At 40.5% G+C, this 24,669-nt stretch overlaps 2 protein-coding genes and 1 non-coding gene across 3 annotated transcripts; 1 reads left to right on the top strand and 2 right to left on the bottom strand.

The window, feature by feature from the left end:
- Positions 1–13,553: 13,553 nt before the first annotated feature.
- Positions 13,554–14,889, bottom strand: LOC133806050 (uncharacterized). The gene is made up of 3 exons (XM_062244186.1): positions 14,725–14,889; positions 14,022–14,606; positions 13,554–13,973 (listed from the first exon to the last, which is right to left on the bottom strand). Exons 1-3 carry the CDS (start codon positions 14,887–14,889, stop codon positions 13,554–13,556), a joined length of 1,170 nt encoding a protein of 389 aa, XP_062100170.1.
- A 6-nt stretch (positions 14,890–14,895) lies between these two features.
- Positions 14,896–16,062, bottom strand: LOC133806049 (uncharacterized). The gene has a single exon (XM_062244185.1). The coding sequence runs from the start codon at positions 16,060–16,062 to the stop codon at positions 14,896–14,898; it is 1,167 nt and encodes a 388-aa protein (XP_062100169.1).
- Positions 15,413–15,519, top strand: LOC133807620 (small nucleolar RNA R71). The gene has a single exon (XR_009879522.1). It is a non-coding gene; the product is annotated as a small nucleolar RNA R71 (small nucleolar RNA).
- Positions 16,063–24,669: the final 8,607 nt, after the last annotated feature.

Raw genomic sequence — 24,669 nt, 5'->3', positions numbered from 1 at the left:
CCTCCTCTTTAATCCTTAACTGATGGTAACCTGGCCGGAGATCAATCTTAGAAAACACGGTCTTTCCCTGTAGCTGGTCAAATAAATCATCGATCCTAGGTAATGGGTACTTGTTTTTAATAGTCAACTTGTTCAGCTCTCTTTAGTCAATACACATTCTTAGAGATCCATCATTCTTCTTAACAAAGAACACTAGAGCACCCCATGGCGAGAAACTCGGTCTGATGAACCCCAAATCCAGTAACTTCTGCAATTGAATCTTCAATTCCTTTAACTCTACTAGAGCCATTCGGTAAGGTGTCCTAGACACTGGCTTCGCCCCTGGCACCAACTCTATAACAAACTCGATCTCCTGCTGTGACGGCAACCCTGGCAGGTCTACTAGAAGTAGATCTGGAAACTCACATACTAACCTTGTCTCATTCGGTCCAATCGACATAACCCTATAGGTATCCACAATGTTTGCTATGAATCCTATGCAGCCTTCCTGAATTAGGTCTCCAGCCTTTAGTACTGAAATCATAGGTACTCGCGGTCCACTAACTGTCCCCACAAATACAAATGGTACCTCCCCTTCTGGTTCAAAAGTCACCATCCTGCGCTTGTAGTCAATCGTCGCCCCATACTTCGATAACTAATCCATCCCTAGAATCATATCAAAGTCATCCATCTCTAACTCAATCAAATCAACAGATAACTCTCTACTGTCTATCTCTACTGGCAATGCTCTAATCCATCTCCTAGAGACTACCAGTTCCCCAGTTGGCAACAAAGTCTGAAAACCTGTAGCATACAAGTCACTAGGTCTATACAGCTGGTATATCATTCTAGCAGACACAAACAAATGAGTAGCCCCCGAATCAATCAATGCAATATAAGAAGAACCAGCACTAGAAATATGACCTATCACAACCGAGGGGCTAGCCTTAGCCTCAGTTTGAGTCAAGGTGAATACTCTGGCAGGAGCGAGACTGTGGCCCTGCTTTGGCTCCTCTTTCCTGGCTTGTGGATAGTCCTTCTTCAAATGATTGATACTCCCACAAATAAAGCAGGCCCTAATCCTACACTCTCCCTGATGTTTCCATCTCCATCGAGGACACATTAGAAAACTCCTCCAGTTGTCACCCCCGCCCTGACGGCTGCTAAAAGCACCACGCGCCCTCCTATCCGAGCTAGGAGGAGCAAAAGAATCTGGGGCTTTTCTCTTCTGTTCACTGGGGCCACTACCCCGACTAGATCCAGCAAAAGGAGGCACCGTCCTCCTGGCATCGCACCTAGCAGTGCCCTTTCTCCAAATCTGATCCTCGACCCCCTCAGTTGTAAGGGCCTTGTCCACTACCTGAGCATATGTAGTAGTCTCTGGATCCAAAGTAATCTTAACATCACGGGTGATCATAACATTCAACCCCCGTACAAACCGATCCCTTCTTGCCGCATCAGTCGACACCAAATCTGGTGCGAACTTCGCCAACTAGTCAAATCTCAAAGCATACTCAGTAACTATCAACTGGTTCCGAGTCAGGTTGATAAACTCATCAACCTTTGCAGCTCGGACTGCAACACTATAGTACTTCTCATTAAAAATATTTATGAACTCTTCCCAGGTCATAACTGCAACATTTCTTCTCCGAGTCACTACATCCCACCAAATGCAGGCATCCTCTCTGAACATGTAGCTGGCACAAGCTACCCTCTCATTCCTTTCCATCCTCATGAAATCCAGGATGGAGGAAGTCATATTCATCCACTGCTCTGCCCGCAGTGGGTTTGGTCCCTCGAAGGTGGGAGGATGCTGCTTCCTAAACCTCTCATACAAAGGTTCCCACCTATTCTCCATAACAGGCTGAACTGGTACTGGCACCACAGCCTGCTGAACTTGCAACCCAGTGCCTTGAGGAGGGGCCTGTTGCCTCAGCTGTCGAAGTTCTTCCTCTATTCGATGCAGTCTAGCTTCCATTTCGGTAAACATCTATTGCCAATTCTGTGGGGCAGGTGGAGGGTCCTGACCCTGGTTGTCATCCTCGGCCCTACTGTCGCGGAGTCTAGCTGATTTTCGAGGCATCTCAACAATATGCCTGCAATCAACGACGCCGCTCATCAGACATGATAACAACATCCAAAACCACCTCCCAATTCACAAAAACCAACCATAAATAGCAGTCCACAAAACACAAATAACATACAACACTCAAGGGGCCATGCCCTAACATCATGCATATGTTAACTCATTCATCATGCTCTATATAAAATAATCATGCAAACAGGGCATTTAAACTCATAATCAAGCATATAATTCAATCATTACCAACCAACCTTGAGTCGAGCTTGTCACTGACAGCAAGCATACATGTTTGATCAATCTCCAGGAACCATAAACCTTGGCTCGCTCTGATACCAAGTTGTAACGCCCTACTTCCTTAGAGCCATTACTAAGTGAATTTTAAACGTGCAATTAACTCGCTAATCGAGGTTTTAGGTTAAAAGTGTAGCTAAACTGTAATAAAAATCATATAATTTGAAAATGTAACCATTCATTGAAATTATAAAGCATTATACATTTGGGATCCCAAAATACTATTTAGAAATATTTACAACTCAAAATATGATTAAAGTCGACTAAACGACAAAATTTCGTTTAATGCAGGTCGAACATGTACATGCCGCTTCACGCTCTCCGTACTCATGGTTGATCGATATTTCCCTTGCCCTTACCTGCACCATAGAGCACCTGTGAGCCGAAGCCTAGCAAGAAACTCCACACAAGCAATCAACATATGCATAACTATCAATTAGCATATAGCAAAGCCGCCAACAGGCTAAACATATATAGGCCATGCCGTCCCAAGCGCTTTACCAGGCCCTGGGTTCGCGGTCTACACCGTGAGGATGTCCCAGGCATCCATGAAGGGTCTCACCCTAGCGACTTGTACTCTGCGTGCTTAGCGCCGCTCCCGACCCCTTGCTGTACTCGGCTTAGCCATTCTTGACCTTCGCCATTCTTGGCCCCTTGCCGTTCTCGGCCTTCGCCGTTCCTGGCCCTTGCCGTACATTTACAGATATGCAACAGATAGCATAAAATTAACAAATACTTAAGCTAATACAAACATAATTAATAGGGTTATGCTCTGCAACACAATCACATAGGGTCATGCCCTGCAATACAAACTATAGGGCCACGCCCTGCTCTACTGGTACAACAGTTTTCTTACCTGTGTCCCAAGCTTCCCGAGCTCCGATATCCCGAGCACGGTCCTCTAGTCTGAGCCTCGCTGAAAACCTAGTCACAACGTATCAACAACATCCATCCACCAAGTTCTAATCCATTAAATAACTTTGGGTTATAATTCTAGTCTCCGGGACCTTGAATTCTATCAATCTGGGTGATAAAATCCATCCCGAGCCTTAACTTTTGGATTCCCGAGCCTAAAACCTTATTGGGGTCCTAAAACCCACTAAGTGTCCTGGCCCCAAAGCCCTATGCTGCGGCTCGCCCCAACCAGAAACCCACTCTCCATTTTTTCCTATGCACGCTGCGGCCCAACCTATAGGGTGCCGTGGCCCGCCCCTCTTCCTGGCCTCCCAAACGCTCTAGAAGGTCGCAGCTCACCAAGAACAATGTCGCGTCTGACCCTTCGAACCCAGAAAAATCCCCCATTTTCACAACTAAAACCAAGCCAATTTACCCCAAAATCAATCTAACGACTCAATTTAATCACCACAGTAGTTCTAGAATAGTCCCAGCAACACAACCTAACAAAAAGATAGCTTAAAACCTCATCAAAATCCCCAATTCAATCTTCAACTTCAAAGGCTTAAGAAAGCTAAAAAACTCAGCCAATAATTATAGAATCTAAAGGCTAAAATCACTGTTCAAAGCTTACCTTATCCTCTGCTTGAATCCACAAGTTGAAACTGAACTAATCCCCAAGTTTAGAGCCCAAATTCCTTGCTTAATCTTTAATGTTTCCCTTGGTAAGGTTTAGAGAAAATAAGAGAGAGAGAAAAGGGGTTTGGGTCGGTTTACCAAGTTCTGAGTGTTTCCTAAGTTTTGTTTTATTTAGCCTAAGTCACCTCCAAGGCTCGGGGTACCAAAAATGTCCCCGAGGGCAAAATAATATATTTCCCCAATATTCCCTCATATACGTTCTAATTTCAAATACATCTCCAAATATTTATTTTCATAACCCGATAACCCAATAAAATGTCTAATGCCCGAAATACCACTCGACTCGCCCCGGGTCGGGTTTTGGGTCTCGTTGTGACTTCCTAGCTAAACTGCTCCCTAGGACTGTCTCGGATCGTGCATCTCAAATATATCACCACTCACATGTGGTGACAAGCACAATATACACAAATATTGCATTTATGCCCTCAATGGGTTAAAATTACAAACATGCCCCTAATAACCAAATGGGGCCCACATGCAAATTTAATTCACCTAAACATGCATTTCTAATCATATACTCATCAAATTCACATATTAAAATAATAAATCACTTATTGCCCTCCAGGCACGCTAATCAAGGCCCTAAGTCTTATTAGCAAATTTGGGATGCTACACCACGAGTCACTCTTATTGATCTGTTTAGGACTCTTGGTGAAATTGTTTATGACAATTTCAGCAAAGTTTTTGCATACAGAAAATTGATTCCTTTTTCTATCCAATCCCCTTGTATTTATAGGAGATTCTCATGGACAGTTTTGGGTAATCGTACAATAATATGGTAACTTACAAATTTGGGTAACTTCTTATTTACAAAAATACATGATTGCCTATCAATTTAATATCTGTTATATCGGGTAATAAGTGCATAATAAAATATGGACCTTTGTGAGGCGTATAAAGGGTCTCTGAGTCTTTTGGGATCATTCACTGTGCGTCATGGCCTGTATACCGCGAGCTGAACACATTCTTAGAGCTGGGTGTTGTAGGACTAATCTGAACTGATATGGGTCATGTTTCGAGTTTCATGAAGGCGATCCGAGCGATGCGCATCTCGAACTAAGTTGTTGGCACAAGAAGCCATATGGAGACTATCTGGTTGTCATAAGTTGTCAAGTTGACTTGAGCTGCTCACTCCAAAGTTAATGAGATACTTTGTATGTTTTTCTTCATATGCTTGTCCACCAGTTGTACCTTGTGCTAAGTAATTCAGCTCGTATTTTTGGGGTACAACATTTTCTCCCTAAGCTCCTGCTCGTGCATGATGTCACTTCTGACACGTACAGTAGGGGCTTTTCGGCTTCTGTTATGAGAAAATGTGCCCACCCACTCACTCGAGTATGGGACACATATCTGTCTGTAATAGGCCCCTATTTAGGTTTCGAGTACTGTGACAATTGTCTTGTCAACTTTTTGTTGCCACTTGGTTTATTTAATTTAGGCCCTTGGATCTCAAACTGTTCTAATTGTGTGGCCTAGATCGGTTCCCAAAGTTTACGTATAAATAGGAGAACCAGGTTTGAGCCTTACCACCTTTGCATTCAAAATTTTCCTTTTTTTCTTTCTTTTCAAAACACTCGAAGCTCTCTGCATCCCCTTGTTTCCTAGGAAACTTCAGACTCTCATCTGTAATTCTTCGAGCGTTTCCTGTTCTTCCCTTACCTCTTTCATTTCGTCGACCAAGAAACCAAACTGTAAGTATTTCCATATCTTGTTTAAATTTCATTTTCTTATTTTTCAATAAGTTTTGCGAAAATTTCCAATACTTTTTACTTGTTTCGGTCTGGTACAAGTTTAGTTTAGGTTTTATATGTGACTAAAAATGATAGCATTAGGAATGGCTAGGAATAATGCACCAAGAAAAATGGGTCAATTTCTGGGTTTGTGTTGCGAAATTTATTGCTACGCAAGTGCACGTATCGCAAAGTAGTAATAATCTTGGTAAAACCAAGTATCGTCCTCAAGGACTAAATCACCAATTACCAATCAATTAATCTTTCTGTTTCTATTTGGTCAATTAAACTTTGATTCCTGTAACAAGGCAGAAGAAAATATATATTACAGAAACAATAATTAAGAACTCAATAAAAACAATAAGTAACAGAAAAACCTTGAATTTAATTAATGAGAGAGTAATTAGGGCCCTTAATCTCATCAACTATCCTCCCTATTAATCTCTAATACAAGTTACCAATTTCTTCTTCTTTCTACCTATTTCAATTAACGAGTTGACAAAAGCATCTTATAATCATGTTATGAATTATGAACTCAACCTAAGTGAAAATTTCCTATATTTCTATGGTAAATTTAATCACAAAGACATCATTAATCAAAACAACTCAAAAGAGAGTTACGCAATTAATCTAGATACTTTCATTCCAAATTAAAATTGCATCCTAAACAACCAAAGCAAATTCAAATCGCACTTCTCAGATTTTGATTAAAAAACATAGAGGTAATGACTATAGATGGCCAATCAATAATCAATCAACAAGCATAGATTGCAAGGAATTGAAAAGAAGATGAAGAAGAAATGATAAATTGCATTAGTTCATAATATGGATTCAAGCGATTCAATTAACAGCCCTAAACAAAAAATTAGTTCATAACTGTCATTCTAAACACACATTAATTCAAGAACAAACATAAAAAAAAAAAAGATGAATGATAAACAATTGAGGAAGCCTCCAAAGGTGTTCACCAAGATTTTTAGCCACCCAAAAAACTGTCTACCCCTTTCTTTTCAAAACTAGGTTTATAACCTAATTTTTTTCTTTCTGAAGGACTTGGGTCGCACCCCGGCTATTCAAGTGTCGCGGCCTGTGTCCCAAAAACTGCATTTTTCGTTAAGGCGGGCCGCGGCACAACTGTCCACTTGCCGCGACCCATGTCTTTGTATCCTTGGAGATTTGCTCTTCCATGCCGCGACCCTTGTCTTGACTCCAAAACACTACTTCTGTGAAGAGGCTAGTCGCGGCTCCAAATTGCTCAAGCTGCGACCCTTAATGAATTCTTCAATTTTTGCAATTTTAAACCCGGAAAATCACCAATACTTTCAAATCATGCTGAAATCAATCCTTTATTGAAAACAACACCGAAACTTGGGTTCTTCTTCTCTTTTTGAACCAATTTCCTCCAAGTATTCAAATCTTCCTTTTTATTCGCTAAAACTGAAAAACAAACAAACAAAAGTGTAAAACTGCACTAAATGAAATAAAAACAACATAAAAGACTACCTAAAACACCACTTAACTGTGACATAAACTAGACTCAACAAATTCCCCCAAACTTAACATTTACTCGCCCTCGAGTAAAGATTGACACTAAACTTAAAACATAACACACCAACATATAGTTAAGCCTCCATATTATTCACATCGCATTGTCATCATTCACAAAATATCAACTGCATTTTACAACCAGAATTTCAATCCAATCACTCCAACAATTAACTTGAATGCCTCAATTGAAAATTAGAATATGATTTGCAAATTACAAAATGAATAATTAGAACACATCGTACATGTCTCACTCATACCAACAATCCACTAACCAATATTCAATATGCTTGCACACTTGCCTTTCTCCACTATTGTCAACAACACATGTTTTGGAATCAACAAGAATTTTAAGGTTCATAACATTTTGGCTTAGGTAACGATAGTTGAAAAGACATTTAAGCTTCATTATACCATAAGCACATCAAAAACCAATCAAACCGACCATCTTGCATTTAATAACCATCCCCCAATTCACCAACTTTCCAACAATTGAGAACTCACAAAACAATGCTCCAACATCATTTTATTTAATTATTTATCACCTTTTTTTTTTTTTTTTTCCATTTTTGATTTTTATTTTTGAATGATATACAGAAATTAGTGATGTTGCAAGAACTTTTACATTTCTCTCAATCATTAAAGTACATCATTTATCCACATATCAACAATCTCACCCAATTACAATTCTTTCCCCCAAACTTATTTATAAGTTTATGGCATAATTTAAAGGACAAGGGAAAATAATAACGAGTACATTTTTTGCTTAATAATGTGGTTAAACAATAAATCAAACAAGTTAAGGCACAAAGGGGAAAGCTAAGGATAAAATAATATTGGTAATCTTGAAAGGCTCAAATGTTTCAAAAAAAATTGCCTAGATCATTTTACAACACACATGTCATCAAGGATTTCGTCTCAAAAGACAAGCAATGCAAGTTCTATCCTATTCCACAATTCATTCCTCATACCCAAGTAATATATGTATAACATACGCTAATTACTCACATTTACCCAACATATTAAAATTTCCAAGAAGTATTAAAATTAATCCAAAGAGTGATCAAACCAAGCACATGGTTATTCACACAATCTCTATTTCACAAGTGATGACAAATGACATTATTAAAGAAATTTCATCGGCTTAACTTTTCGACACTAAAGAAAAAACTAAAATAAAAACATTAAACTAAAAGGAAAAAAAAAACGAAGAAAAAACAATAAGCCTCTCCCCCAAACTATAATTTCACATTGTCCCCAATGTGACCTGAAAACCAAGGAGAGAAAACTTACCTCAAGAGACACGCCACATCAGTATGGCGGTGGATTGTAGGGCATGTATGGCGGGGGATACATAAAGGTATGCTGATTGACCTCACTCATCGAGCACCATTGGACTAAAGCATTGAAGGCATCCACATGCTGAGTGTCATACTCACTGCGCTGCTCCATATATTGATTAAAATGTTGATTTTGAGCATGATGGGACTGGATCATATACTGATTTTGTTGAATGATGTAATCCAGCCGATTATGCGTGCCCTGAGTATGGTAATCAATTGGCCCATCAATAGCCAAAAAGGATGCACTACCATTGGGTCCTGCATCATCAGTTGCACCTATACCAACAGGATCGATCTCCTCATCGTCTCCACCTCGCGGACGTTTGGGGGCTTGGCCAGATTGTGGAGGCTCAAGAGAGGCCGGAGGAAAACCATGAACCATAGACAGAGTGATAGGTTTCATGGGCTTCCATATTATGTCTCCATCAAACACTGGCACTTCATAAGTCTCACACAACTGAGTTATGAACGTGCCATGCGCCAAGCCACCAGTGGTATTGAATTTACTGATGTTGCAAATGCTATTCCTGATTATTAGTCCCACATGTATTGTTTTGCCTGTCATGATAGCGTAAACCAAGACACATCGGTCCCGATCAATAGAAGATACATGAGTGCTGGGCAACAGACGAGCACTCACAAAATAAGCCCAAGCACGGGCAATGCGATTCAACTGCCAGCAAAACAAATGCTTTGGCTCACCACCATGATAATGAAATTGAGCCCCCAACATGCTCAATGTTTTTGCCACCTCAACATAATCGACCTCACTAAAATGAGTCAACTGCCAGTGTTCATCTTCAGTGGCTGGAATAGTAGGAGGATGAAGCAAAGTATTAAAAGAGGCAATGTCGGATGACACGCTTTTTGCTCATCATCTTGACTGGGGAAATTTGCATAAAACTCATACAGTTGAGAGTAATTAGCATTATCCACTTGCATTTTCTTACAAACTATGCCCCAATTTCTGCGAGTAATTTCAGCTCTGATTGACTCATAGGGAGTCATTTGGGTATGGTTCCAATTTATACTCCATCCCGATTTCCAGAACAACAGATTTCCCATTGATTTTTTTAAACAAATCCGTAGCCTCCTTAGTGTTGAATTTTGCTGTGTTAAAATTAGTGGGTGGTGGCGGTGTTTGTTGGGCTCGGGATGAGGATGCTTTCTTTGAAGAAGCACCCCTTGGAGGATTTCTTTTAGGACCCATTGCACAAGTACAAAAATGATGACTATCACCAAATTTTCTGAGAGAAATTGGGCAGAACTTCCCCTTATTTTCTCACTTCCCCCAACATCAAAATATCAAGAACAGATTCAATAACCACATTAACAACTCACTGTCCGTCACAAACCCACCAAATGGATCCACAACAATTTATCCAAAAACTACCAACTTAGTATTGAAAATTCAAAGAAAATGGATAAATTGTACTTACTTGAGTGAGAAACCCCTGTTTGTTAACTCGTCTCCTTCCTTTGCCAACAACAATTTAAGAAATCCATGGTATTAGATAGGAATTTTTGAAAATAGGGATTTATGAAGGAGAAAATTTGTGTTTTAGGTCAAATGAAGGAGATTGGAGATGAGAAATGGTTGGGGAATGGTGATTTAATGAGAAAACAAATGGGTTATTGAGGCTGAGAATGGGGGAGTCGAAGGTATGGGGAAGATGAAAAACAGAAATGTGGGGAAAAATTGAAAAAAATAGGGGTTTTTTTTTCTTCTATTTTTTATAGAATCTGTCGCGACCCAGCGCCATGACGCACCCACTCTAGTGTCACGGCCTACCTCCTTTTTCTGAGAATTTTGTTGTCGAGTGCCGCGACCTACTTAAGCTTTGTCGTGGCCTGCCCTTTTTTTTTTTCTTTTTTGGGTATAAGTGCTGTGGCCCTCCTTGGTCTATGCCGCAGCTCGCCTACTCCCTCGATAGAATCCCTGCGCCTCTGTAAGGGGCCTTGCTGCGACTCTTAAGAAATTAATTTTTTTTTTTCACATTTTCCACGATTCCATATGTACAATAATAAACCAAATATTCATAAATTACAAGTGCAAAAATTAAACTTAAAATTTTGTTCCAACTAGACCAAAAAGTAAAGAAAGCAATAAAAATATATGGGATGCCTCCCACGAGCGCTATCGTTAACGTCATTTAGCCGGACGCTGAACTCATCTTCAAAAGGGCTTCAAGAGGATTATTGACTTTGCTTGATCAAATGCACTTCCCAAGTATGGCTTCAACCTTACTTCCACTGAGCCATATGGGAACACTCTCACAACAGTAAAAGGACCTAACCACCGTGACTCAATTTTCCAGGAAATAGTCTCAACCGTGAATTAAAAAGAAGTACCTGCTGCCCAGGTTGAAACTCTTTTCTGACTAGGTTCTTGTCATGCCAAGCTTTGGTGCGCTCCTTATAGATTTTTGCATTTTCGTATGCCTCATTACGAAATTCATCAAGCTTATTCAGTTGCAAAATTCTATTCTCACTAGCAGCATTCCAATCAAAGTTTAACTTTTTCATTGCCCAATATGCCTTGTGCTCTAACTCAACTGGAAGATGACAAGCTTTTCCAAAAACTAAGCGATAAGGAGACATACCTATCGGTGTTTTAAATGTGGTTCTATAAGCCCATAGTGCATCATCCAACTTATTTGACCAATTTTGCCTGAACTATCCACAGTCTTCTCAAGGATACTTTTCACCTCCCTGTTTGAAATTTCAGCTTGGCCATTTGATTGGGGATGATATGGAAATGCAATGCAGTGGTATACACCATAGCGAGCTAGAAGTGCATCAAGTTGTTTGTTGACAAAATGACTCCCTTCATCGCTAATGAGAGCTCAGGGTGTACCAAAACGAGTGAAAATATGTTTATGTAGAAAATTCAACACAGTTTTACCGTCATTGGTCTTCGAAGAAGCAGCTTCCACCCATTTTGACACATAATCAACTGTTAATAGGATATACTCATTATTGTAAGATGGTGGAAATGGACCCATGAAGTCAATGCTCCAAACATAAAAAAACTCAACATCCAAAATCACATTGAGGGGCATCTCATTTTGCCTTGAGATATTACCAGTGCGCTGACACCGATCACAAGCCTTCACAAGCGAATTAGCATCTTTAAATAGGGTTGGCCAATAGAAACCACTTTGCAATACCTTAGCTGCTGTTCTTGTGGCTCCAAAATGCCCACCACATTGTAAATTGTGGCAATAGGCAAGAATAAAATGCATCTCGTCCTCAGGTACACAACGGCGAATGACTCGGTCAACATAATGCCTATAGAGAATAGGCCTTTCCCAATAGTAATGCTTCACCTCAGAGTAAAATTTCTTCAACTGTTGCCTCGTTAGTTCAGAAGGTACAATCTTTGCAACAACAAAATTCACAAAATCAGCAAACCAAGGCACAACAGAATTTCCACTCACCCCAAATAACTGTTCATCTGGAAAGAAATCATTAATTTGCACAGCTTTCTCATTCTGAATCTCTTCTACTTCAAGTCTTGACATGTGATTAGCTACCAGGTTTTCAGTACCCTTTTTGTCATGAATCTCCATGTCAAACTCTTGTAGCAATAGAACCCATCTGATTAAGCGAGGCTTTGCATCTTTCTTTGTAATTAAATATTTGATAGCAGAGTGATCAGTGTACACAATCACCTTATTACCAATTAGATACGGTCTGAACTTTTTAAAAGCAAATACTATGGCTAGCAACTCCTTTTTTGTTGTGACATAATTCAATTGAGCATCGTTAAGAGTTCTACTAGCATAGTAAATAGACCGAAATACCTTGTCAATACGCTGCCCGAAAACCGCGCCAACCGCATAATCACTAGCATCACACATCAATTCGAACAGTAAATCCCAATTTGGAGCCACCACAATAGGTGCAGTTGTCAGCTTCTCCTTCAGCACTTTAAAAGCATGCAAGCACTCTTCGTTAAAATCAAAGGAAACATCGTTCATCAACAAAGTAGAAAGTGGCTTTGAAATCTTTGAAATGTCCTTAATGAATCTTCGGTAAGACCCAGCATGTCCTAGAAAACTTCTAATTCCCTTGACTGACACGGGCAGTGGAAGATTTTCTATTGTAGAGATTTTTGCTCGATCCACTTCAATACCTTTGCTGGATACTTTGAGCCCAAGTACTATGCCTTCTTTTACCATAAAATGGCATTTTCCCCAATTTAACACCAGATTTGCTTTTTCACAACGGTTCAATACATTCTCCAAGTTACCCAAACACATATCAAACGAAGAGCCAAAAACAGAAAAATCATCAATGAAAATCTCAATGCTCCTTTCCACCATATCCGAAAAAATAGCCATCATGCACCGTTGAAATGTTGCTGGTGCATTACATAGTCCAAATGGCATTCTCTTGAAAGCAAATGTGCCATAGGGACATGTAAATGTTATTTTCTCTTGGTCCTCTGGTGCGATGGCAATTTGATGATACCCTGAGTAACCATCTAAAAAGAAATAATACTCATTACTAGCTAACCTATCAAACATTTGATCAATAAAGGGAAGTGGGAAGTGATCTTTTCGCGTTGCCTTATTTTACTTTCGATAGTCAATACAAATGCGCCATCTGTTCACTATTTGACTTGGAATTAGCTCGTTATTTTCATTTTATACTACTGTAATTCCACCCTTCTTTGCAACCACCTGTACTGGACTCACCCAAGCACTATCACAAATTGGGTAGATCACCCCGATGTCCAACCATTTAAGGTTCTGCTCAAGTACAACCTCCTTCATAGCTAGATTGAGTCCTATTTGAGCCTCTATAGATGGCTTACTATCTTCCTCCAATCAAATTTTATGCATTACTGTTGAAGGACTTATTCCTCTAATATCCGCCAATGTCCACCCAATGGACAATTTATGAACCCGTAAAACCCTCAACAATTTCTCCAATTCAGTTTTTGAGAGGTCAAATGAAACAATTATAGGTAAAGTCTTCTTCTCACCCAAGTATGCGTAACACAGGAAGAGCCTTCAATTCCAATTGTGGTGGCTGCTGAATAGATGTTAATGGTCGTTTGGGTCCCTTCGCCAAATCTTCAAACTTCTTCCTGTACGGTTGGTAAGAGTTAATCCAATTTACATATTCTCTCATCTCGACATCATCATCATCTTCCTCACCACCTATCAACATCGCCTCTAAGGCATCACTACTCACCCTTCTTTTCGAGACTGCTTTATCTATCACATTCACACTATAACAACTTTCACTAGCCCTTGAATACACCATTGCATTGAAGACATTGAATACCACCTCATCTCCTTGAACTCGAAGCTTCAATTCACCTTTCTGAACATCAATGAGAGCTTGGCCCGTGGCTAGGAATGGTCTTCCAAGAATTATAGGCACGTCTGTATCCTCCTCCATATCAAGAACAATAAAATCAGCAAGAAAAATAAACTTATCCACCTTCACAAGGACATCTTCAATGATACCCTGTGGATGCTTCACCGATCGATCTGCCAATTGTAGAGTAACTGTTGTTGGTCTTGCTTCACCCAAACCAAGTCTTCTGAACACAAATAAGGGCATCAGATTAATTCTCGCCCCCAAATCACACAAGGCATGCTTACACTCAAATTTTCCAATTGTGCAAGGTATAGTAAAGCTCCCCGGATCTCTCAACTTTTGGGGCAACTTCCTTTGCAATATTGCACTACATTCTTCAGTGACCGCCACCGTTTCATAGTCTTCCATCTTTCTTTTCTTATACAGAATCTCTTTCATGAACTTTACATAACTGGGCATTTTCTCCAAAGCCTCAACAAAAGGAATATTGATGTGCGGCTTTTTGAACACCTCTAAAAACTTAGAAAATTGTTTATCAATAGTAGTTTTTCTAAGCCTCTGAGGATACGGAACTCGGGCTGGCTGGTCAACAACAACTAGAGGAATCTTCTCTGTGCTCTTGTGATCTTTAATAACCCCTTGCTCAACTGTATCAGACTTTTCACCCAAATCTTCATTCTGAACCACTGATTGTTTTACACTAGACTGCTCAATTTGTTTACCACTCCTCAGAGTAATTTCCTGACATTGCTCCTTAGAATTCAGTGTTTCTAGGCAAGTTTCCCTGTGGTCTATTATTCAGCATATTGGCCAACTGCCCCACTTGTGTTTCAAGATTTTTGATAGAAGATCTGGTCTCAGTCATAAATTGAGTTTGAGTGTTGGTAAGAGTCAATAACGCAACTTGTAATTCATTAGGTCTGTCTGGTGGAGCTAGTGGCCTAGGATGTTGTGATGAAGAGGCTTGATTCATTGGTTGTTGAGGCATATTCTGCTAAAACTGGCCCTGAAACTGAGGTTGCTGGCCCTGATTGTTTCTCCAAGAAAAGTTGGGGTGATTTCTCCACCCAGCATTATAAGTGTTGGAGAATGGATTGTTGAATGGCCTCTGAAAATTTCCCACAGCTTGAACCTGAGTTTGGTCCATAGGAATGTTATTATTACTTGCAGGACACTGATAAAAAAAGTGAGAACCACCACAAATTTCACACCTAGCTGCCATCTGAATTGCACTAGTAGACACAATATTTTGCTGCAATTGTTTTGTCAACGAGGCTACTTGTGCTGTAAGAGCATTAATTGCGTCAAGTTCATGTACCCCAGCTACCTTTCTAACCCCAGATGACCTCTCATCAGACCAATGATGATTTTTTGTGGCCATGTCCTCTAGCAATTCATAAGCTTCATTGGCACTCTTACTCATGAATGCCTCACCAGCTGCAGCATCAATAATTGTTCTCGTTGTACCACACAACCCGTTGTAAATATTGTGGACCAACATCCACTTTTCTATACCATGATGAGGACATTTTCTCAATAGCTCCTTGAACCTTTCCCAAGAGCCATACAAAGATTCACCATCTAGCTGATAAAAATTATTAATCTTTCCTCTCAATTTAGCAACTTTTGATGGAGGAAAGAACTTTGCAAGGAATTTCTGAGCTAAATCCTCCCAAGTATTTATCAAATTGGATTGAAGGTAGTTCAACCAACTCTTATCTCTTTCCCGCAGCGCAAATGGGAATAGCCTCAACTTGATTGCATCGTCGCTCACCCCATTATACTTAAAGGTATCACACAACTCCAAGAAAATCGCCAAGTGCATATGGGGGTCTTCAGAAGGAAAACCACCAAATTGGACAGTGGACTGCACCATTTGCAAGATCACCGACTTAATCTCAAAATTATTGGCCTCCACAGCTGGTGGTCTTATACAGTTTTGTACTCCCGTAATAGTGGGTAGTACATAGTCTCTTAGCCTCCTTGCAGCAGGATTTTGAGCCTGACCTTGAACAACCTCGGGAACCTCATTATTCCTGTCATTCTGTGCCATCTCCACAGTCTGACGAGCCAACCTCTTGTTTCTTCTGTTTTGTTTGAAAACCTTCTCAATTTCAGGATTAACAGGAACAAGACTATCTGCTCCTCTTCTGTTACGCATATAACCAAACTACCCGAATTTGACAAAGAAATACAACTGAAATAGGTTAGAAACAAGACAAAGAACAACAAAATTAGAAATAAAATTAATTAGGCTGATATTGATAGTTTTCAGTCCCCGACAACAGTGCCAAAAACTTGTTGCAAAATTTATTGTTATGCAAGTGCACGTATTGCAAAGTAGTAATAATCTTGGTAAAACCAAGTATCGTCCTCAAGGACTGAATCACCAATTACCAATTACCAATCAATTAATCTTTTTGTTTCTATTTGGTCAATTAAACTTTGATTCTTGTAACAGAAGAAAATATATATTGCAGAAACAATAATTAAGAACTCAATAAAAACAATAAGTAACAGAAAAACCTTGAATTTAATTAATGAGAGAGTAATTAGGGCCTTTAATCTCATCAACTATCCTCCCTATTAATCCCCAATACAAGTTACTAATTTCTTCTTCTTTCTTCCTATTTCAATTAACGAGTTGACAAAAGCAGCTTATAATCATGTTATGAATTATAAACTCAACCTAAGTGAAAATTTCCTATATTTCTATGGTAAATTTAATCACAAAGACATCATTAATCAAAACAACTCAAAAGAGAGTTACACAATTAATCTAGATACTCTCGTTCCAAATTAAAATTGTGTCCTAAACAACTAGAGCAAATTCAAATCGCACTTCTGAGATTTTGATTAAAAAACATAGAGGTAATGACTATAGATGGCCAATCAATAATCAATCAACAAGCATAGATTACAAGGAATTGAAAAGAAGATGAAGAAGAAATGATAAATTGCATTAGTTCATACTGTGGATTCAAGCGATTCAATTAACAGCCCTAAACAGAAAATTAGTTCATAACTGTCATTCTAAACACACAGAAATTCAAGAACAAACATAAAAAAAATAGATGAATGACAAACAATTGAGGAAGCCTCCAAAGGTGTTTTCCAAGATTTTTAGCCACCCAACAAAATGTCTGCCCCTTTCTTTTCAAAACTAGGTTTATAACCTAATTATTTTTCTTTCTGAAGGACTTGGGCCGCGTCCCAGCTATTCAAGTGCTACGACCCGTGTCCCAAAAAATACATTTTTCGCTGAGGCGGGCCACGGTGCAATTTTCCACCTGCCATGGCCCGTGTCTTTGTATCCTTGGAGATTTTCTCTTCCAAGCCGCGACCCTCCAAAACCATGTCGCGGCCCGTGTCTTGACTCCGAAACACTGCTTCTGTGAAGAGGCTGGCTATAGCTCCAAATTGCTTAAGCTGCGACGCTTAATGAAATCTTCAATTTTTGCATTTTTAAACCCGAAAAATCACCAATGCCTTCAAATCATGCATAAATCCATCCTTTATTGAAAACAACACCGAAACTTGGGGTTTTCTTCTCTTTTTGAACCAATTTCCTCCAAGTATTCAAATCTTCCTTTTTATTCGCTAAAGCTGAAAAACAAATAAACAAAAGCGTAAAACTACACTAAATGAAATAAAAACAACATAAAATACTACCTAAAACACCACATAACCGTGACATAAACTAGACTCAACAGTTTGAAAGAGGAATGTTTGAATATCTGAATTTGAAGATTTGAGGGGGTCTTTTTAGGTTCAGTTCTAGGTAGCTTAAGGGTCATGATATTTTGAGTTGTTTTGCATTAAACTGCTTTCCAAAGAGGTACTGGGTCTGACACACGAATCCCGAAGTATCAAGGTTTCCCGAGGTTATGGTGCATGATTTCTAACAGTGCATGAACTCACGTATTAGCATTAGGAGAGAATTTAGCTCGTAGATATCTTAGCTCGAGTAGACTGAATCCAAAACTCCAGGTTTCCATCACTTCTACTATGGAAGTGAGGTTATATCCTAGGTCGCCTCTAACAGGCCGCTTTGTCACGAGGCAAACTAAATTATGGCCAATCAGAAGAAGAAATCAGTGGCGTGCTCCTCCTCTCAAAACAAAAATAAAGATAAGCAATCGCCTTCAAGACCATCATTCCCCACTTTGGCCTAGTGGTGGATAGGGAGGTCATGGTTGGGCCTGACGCCTTCTTCGAGGCCGAGCACATCGAGTCCTAAATAAAGACTCAGGGCAAGGTGAACAAAATCTTCCTGAGTCATGAGATCGAGACGGGTTCTAAAATACTTGTCGCCCACCCTCATTGGATGAAGAGCAGAGCTGCACCCTGCTCCAAGACGACTTTGGGGCATGGAGTAATGAGGACCTGAAGGCAAGTGCCCTCCTTCCCTTGGACCAGTACTTCGTAGATTTTTTAAACTATGTTGAATTGGCACCGTTCCAGCTCCCCTTGATTTCGTATCGACTCCTGGCGGGGTTGAAGTATTTATTTTTGAAGCACGAGTGGGAGGTCCCCAACCCGGCTGATATTATGTATTTCTTCTGCCTTAAGGCCAATCCAGAGTCAAAAGGTCGAGGTGATGGCTTCTACTACCTCACCAGATTCCCCAACATAGCCTCTATCATCGACCTACCCAGCCACCTGAATAACTATAAGGACCAATTCTTTATGTCAAACAGGTTCAAGAACTGCACTCATCAATACTTTAACCGTCCTTGTAAGTTTCTCAACTTCTTGAACTTTGAACTTGAATTCTTTCTTAACCAAGTTAAAACTTATTCTTATTGAGTTGTTACTTTGTCCAGCTATATACAAGAGAACGGAACGGTCAGAGGCCCTCAGAGGTCAATATGAGACTCTGGGCTATGCTCTTGCCAAGGAGAAATAGTTCCGGATGGTGGTGAATAATGCCACCATGGTGGCTTGCAAGCTAATCAGCGAGGATCAAACGTTGGCCATCAGGACCCAAGGCCCCCTCCCTGAGCTCCCTCCTCCCCAGGAGCTCCCTTCAGTCCCTGAGGAGGTTGATGAAGAAGATGAGGTCGCATAGTTGGTGCGTAAAAGAAGAGTTCCTGAAGATAATCAAGATTCTGGTCAAGGCCGTGCTGAATCGAGGGCAGCAGCCAGCACCTCCAGCAAGGGTAATCCATATGGAGAAATAAACCAGGTTGCTGCCAGTTTTAGGCTAATCTGATTCAATTCAAGGCAGTTTGTGAGCCGACATCCGGTTAGTCTTCACCTGAATGTGACCCTTCTTCAGTGTGTTGACCAATTAGTCGTACACCATGATCATAGCTACCCCAAATGTACTATAATGGTATCTAATACCTTGCACTTTAGGTCCACTATTTTTGAAGAGTACGGTGCAAACCTTTTTGTCATGGCCTTCCCTGTGTCATGGTGTTTTTACCTCGGGTATTAGGTAGGTCGAGCATGAGTCTAGTCTAGATGAGGAGCCTGCACCCCATAGGTCTCACAATGTAATAATATTAGAGTCTCCCCCTCCTTCAATAATCCAAGAGTTAGGGGTTTTACCCAACCCGATTCATAACCCATAGCCGATCATAATAGTTTCCTCCTCTAGTTCGGAGGGTAGGGTTCTTGTTCTGCTATTTGTTTTTTACTTTGTGTTATCTTGACTAATAATTTCTTAGGTTTGACTCTTATGTTCTCCCTTTTGCAGACAAAAACATGCACCTAAAGAGTGCCTTCAAGCCTGCTGGCTGCTGGGGCTGAAGCTGGACCCGTCGTCAAGAGGCAGAGAGTATTAAAAAAAACCGCCTCTGGAGCTGAAGCTGTCACTGGCTCCCCTACAAAGGATAAAGGCACCAACTCTTCCCAAAAGCACTAACAATCCAAGCAGCCACCAGCTTAAGTAACCACAATTACTATTTGTGATGCCCCTCCGCCTCTTCCTCGTGAACCTGCTTTGATTCCTTAGGTTATACAAGGTGAGACCCCATCTGTGCAGCTCCCAGTAATGTCGCTCGAGGTTGGAAGGATTCTGGAAGCACTTCGTGGATCCCTCCATGCGATGAAAAATTGTAATGCCCTAAATTTCCTAATAAGGTTTAGGACCTTGATTAGGAGGCCGGGAGGGCCATAATTGATTTATTATAGTATTTGATGATTATATGCATGTTTACATGAATTATATTATTATATGATGGTGAATGCATGCATATGGGCTCATATGTTAATTATGAGGGTAATTTGGTAATTTGGCCACTGTGGGCGTAATTGTATATTTTGGGTGCATGGTTGTGATTAATTAATATAGCCACATTATAAGGTGGATTGGTTCGAGCTAATCGACATGAGACGATCATGAGATGTAAGTGTTCGGTCTAGTCATAACGGGTTTAAGTTTGGGGCTCGGGGTGAGTCTCGGGGTGAATTTAATGATTAGAGCATTACCGGGAATTAAAGGGTAATGGGATATGATTTATTGGTAATTGGGAATATTGAGAATAGCGGGAATTGGAGAGCGTTAATTATAATTAACGAGATAGGCGGGAAAGGACGATTTTACCCTTGGAAGCCTTTAAAGGGGTTTATTTGGCCTAGGGGCAATATGGTCTTTTGACCTTAAGGATTTATATCATCCTTGGGAGTTTTAGAAGGCTGTGGAAATATAATAAAACAGAGCCATCCTCATCCTCTCTTCCTTTCTCTCCCGTACAAGCTTCTCCTTTCACTTTTCTTTGATTTTTGAGAGCCCAAATGGAGGAATTGAGCTAGGAGATCAAAGGTGGGAGCTAGGGAACTTGATTCAGACATTTAAGGGGATTCAAAATCATTTTTAAGGTGAGTTCTAGCCATTGAATTCAGGTTATGCTCTGTTTTCCTTTTGGTTTTCAGCTTGTGATTTTTGATGTAGAAAGAGGGAATCAAGGGGAGTTTTTGTGTATGTTTGGTTGGGTTTTGATGAGGGGGAGTTATGGGTGATGTTTAGAGGTTTAATTGAGTGTTTGGAGAAGGTTTGAAACTAGTTTGAAGGCTTGGTTCTAAGGGAATATGCAGGGGAGGTCGAGCTGGTGTGTTGCTGATTTTTGGTTGACTTGGGTAATGAGTCGCGGCCTGGCTTTTGTGTGCCGCGGCCTAAGGTGTCTTTTGAGACAGAAATGCCTCTTTCAGGGGGATGAGCCACGGCATGGCTGTGGTGAGCCGCGGCCCATCAGGACAAATTTGACCAAAATTGTGTTTTTAGCCTAGGGATGCTTACCATAGGCCTCGGGGTTGAACCTAGTACCCGGTTAAGTGGGGATTGATGTCCCGGAGGCTAGATATTGGTTTGGGAACTTATGTTGATCATTTTTATTGATGATACCTTATATTTGGTTATGACTAGGTGACCGCTAAAGGACTACAGGTTGATCGTTCTCAAGGGTTGTTCTTTTAATCGTTCTAGCTCGACTTTGAGGTGAGAAAACTGCACCCTGTGTATATGTGACATGCATGGCTATTATTGATGCATGTTGGTTGATTATTGAATATGACATGCATGGCTATTATGATGCATGTTGGTTGATTATTGAGTATGACATGCATGGCTATCCTTGATGCATGTTGGTTGATTATTAAGCATGACATGCATGGCTGTTATTGATGCATGTTGGATTGCTGGATATATTGCATATGATGCATGAGAAACATGTGATTAGGACATGCTTTGTATACTGAGTATGATATCATCCAGAGCTTGAGCCTCTGTGTTTATGCATGGTCCTAATTGTACTAATACCTGTTAGTAAACATGTTGAATACCTTGTTTATGGATATGGAACATGTGATATATGACTGGCGGCATGGCTTACCTGTGTATGACACTGACTAGTCAGGGACCGACTCTAAAGTCAAGAATCACGCATTGAATGGCTCTATGGCATTAATGCTAGACCGACCCTAAGGTCGATGAATCATGCATTGAATGGCCCCATGGCATTAATGCTGGACCGACTCTAAAGTCGAGAATCGTGCATTGAGTGGCTCTAAGGCACTAACGCCAGACCGACCCTAAGGTCGACGATCACGTATTGAATAGTTCCATGGAATTAATGCGGGACCGACCCTAAGGTCAAAGAACTTATAAGCACTTGCCTGGTCTATGACCAGATGTTTATAGCCAAGGTATATGACCCCGGTGACTGTTTGTCACATGGCTAGGGGACGCTGTCCATAGCACGACTCTAGAGTCGGGAGGAAGGTTATGTTGGTGACCATTCACCATGCACCTGTCCTGATCAGACTTATGAAAGAATCACTTAACAGTTAATCCCTGGTGACCCTATCGTCACATGGCTAGAGGGAGCTATGCTCATTATTGTGACTTTTGGCTATTGTCACCTATTTGCTTGGACTGATAGTCCTGAATGGTTATTATGATCATTGTTGATATTATATCATGCTTTATTGTGTTTCCTTGCTGGGCTTTGGCTCACGGGTGCTACGTGGTGCAGGTAAAGGCAAGAGGAAGCTGGACCATCCTTGAGTTGAAGAGCTTAGGTGATGATGTGTACCTATGTAGCTGCTCGTCCACAACGGCCGAGGTTTAAAGTGGAACTAGGGTTGAACCCTGTTTTGCCGCTTAGTACGGCCTGTTGTAAACGTTTTCTGTAATAAACTCTGAAATTATATTTTCGGGATCCCAATATATATATTAAACGTTCTAGTGAAACGTTACATCTTAACCAAAATGTTTAATCTCTAAACCACTAATCATACTTAGTTACACGTTTTTGGCCAAATGTCTCGATTAGCGAATTTAGCACTGTTTACAAGGCACACCGTAATGGTCCCTGGGGTTGGGGCGTTACAAAAATCATATGATGGGCCATGCCAATTAGGTGAACATCAAGGACCTGAGAGCCATAGAGGAGCACTCCCCGGAGAATGTTCTGGATTCGACCTTTGGAATGAATCTGATTGTAAGTTATCCCCTTTCTCTTTCTACACATCATTTTTTTTTTGCGAACTAACCTTGCTATATATTTTTCTTTTGTAGTCTTGTTTAGCCCACATCTGCGGCATCGCCCAGATCCGACCTCAAAGGGACGGGTCAGGGCCACTCTAGTGGCATCCTAGAACAACGAGCCAGCATCGGGACCAACTGTAGGTCGAGATCAAAGACCTCAACAAGAAGCTTGAGGAATTAGATGTGCTTAAAAAGAGGCTATCCGTGGTCGAGTAAGCTAAACAGGATGTTGAGAAGGCCCAGTAGAAGGTTGCCGAGGCAACATACTCCTTGAAGGAAATGTTGTATTGGTGCTGGGCATACAACCAGGAAGGAGACTTCTCATTTCTGGATGCAGAACTTTGGGGGTGATACCTCGCCAAGTTCCAGGACTGATTATCGAAAGAGCCTTCTAAGACCGTGGAGGCTTCTAGGGCTGCTGAAGGGGGTGATGATGAGGTGACGTCACATGGGCAATCAATGATGTCTAGGGCATCCTCATCTTTTTTCTTATTTTTATGTTTCATTTTGGGTTCTTCGAACCCTTTGTAATTAAGCTGAGACAATTGCCTTCGGGCTTAGTTCGAGGCTATTTTTCCTCGAGTTATTCATATACTTGCGTTAGTACATGTTTATTAATTTCTGACCTATTTTTGTTCCCCCTAATCTATTATCTAGCCATGCTTATGAACTAAAAAAAGTCCTTGTACATTTGCATAGTCATAGCGGTTAACTTTAGATTGAGATAAATGTCTGATGGCTCGACCAATTAATTCTGGTTGATGACCTGGTTATATCCAGAAGTTTGTCCGCCTAATAGCGTTACACCTGTCTACTTTAAATAGTGCTAGACTCACTAATCGAGTCATTTGGTCATAAACGTGTAACTAAAAGTAATTAACAGTTTTTTTTTTTTTGTTAACTCAGCAGTGCATTTCATTACTTTCAAAACCAATTTACAAACAAATGGCACCCATTAAGGCCCAAATATACTTCTTGTAGCTGTACAATGGTTATATTATATTTATAATACAGTATACCATTCAAGATCTTTAGCAGATACTTTTTTTGGCCATACACTTTGGATTCTAATCTTACTAGCTGTTTTAATCTTCTATACAATGCTTGTTGGATTATCAAGGGAGGATAGCCAAAGACTTTCATTTCTTACCCTCCATAAATGGTACACCAGTGCAGCCATGATAGCTGAAAGTACCATTTTCCTGAACCTTGTTGCCTTCATTCTACCAATCACCCTCACAATACCAGGTAGTTGGCTCGCAGCTATGCCCCAGCCAACCCAGTTCTTAACCTGTTGAAGACATTCACTAGAATATGGGCAGTCAAAGAAGAGGTGGGTAGATGTTTCATCTGCCACTTTGCAAAACTGACACTTAGCTTCAGGGAGAATATTGAATCTATGTAATCTTGCTTTAGTCTTCAATCTGTCTTGGATAGCTAACCATAACATAAAACTATGCTTTGGGGTATTCAATCTCCCCCAAACTTCCTTGCTCCAAGTAACCCTATTATGTACTGGATTAAGAAGTCTGTATCCCTCTGCAATCTTATACTTTCTGTGAGTAAACAGAACTGAATCAACAAGAGTCTTCATTTGTTCTTTAACTGCTACAACCTTCCTCCAATACCAGCTGCCTTGAACCGGGGCCATGTAATCCCACCATTGTCCACCTTTTATGTACACACTATGCACCCATCTAACCCACAAATTGTCTTCTTTGGCTGCTACCGCCCATACATATTTAAACATAGCAGCTTTGTTCCATTCAGAAA

The sequence above is a fragment of the Humulus lupulus genome, chromosome X (assembly GCF_963169125.1).
Source record: "Humulus lupulus chromosome X, drHumLupu1.1, whole genome shotgun sequence".
Lineage (NCBI taxonomy): Eukaryota > Viridiplantae > Streptophyta > Magnoliopsida > Rosales > Cannabaceae > Humulus > Humulus lupulus.
This window is presented reverse-complemented; position numbering and strand designations above follow the sequence as displayed.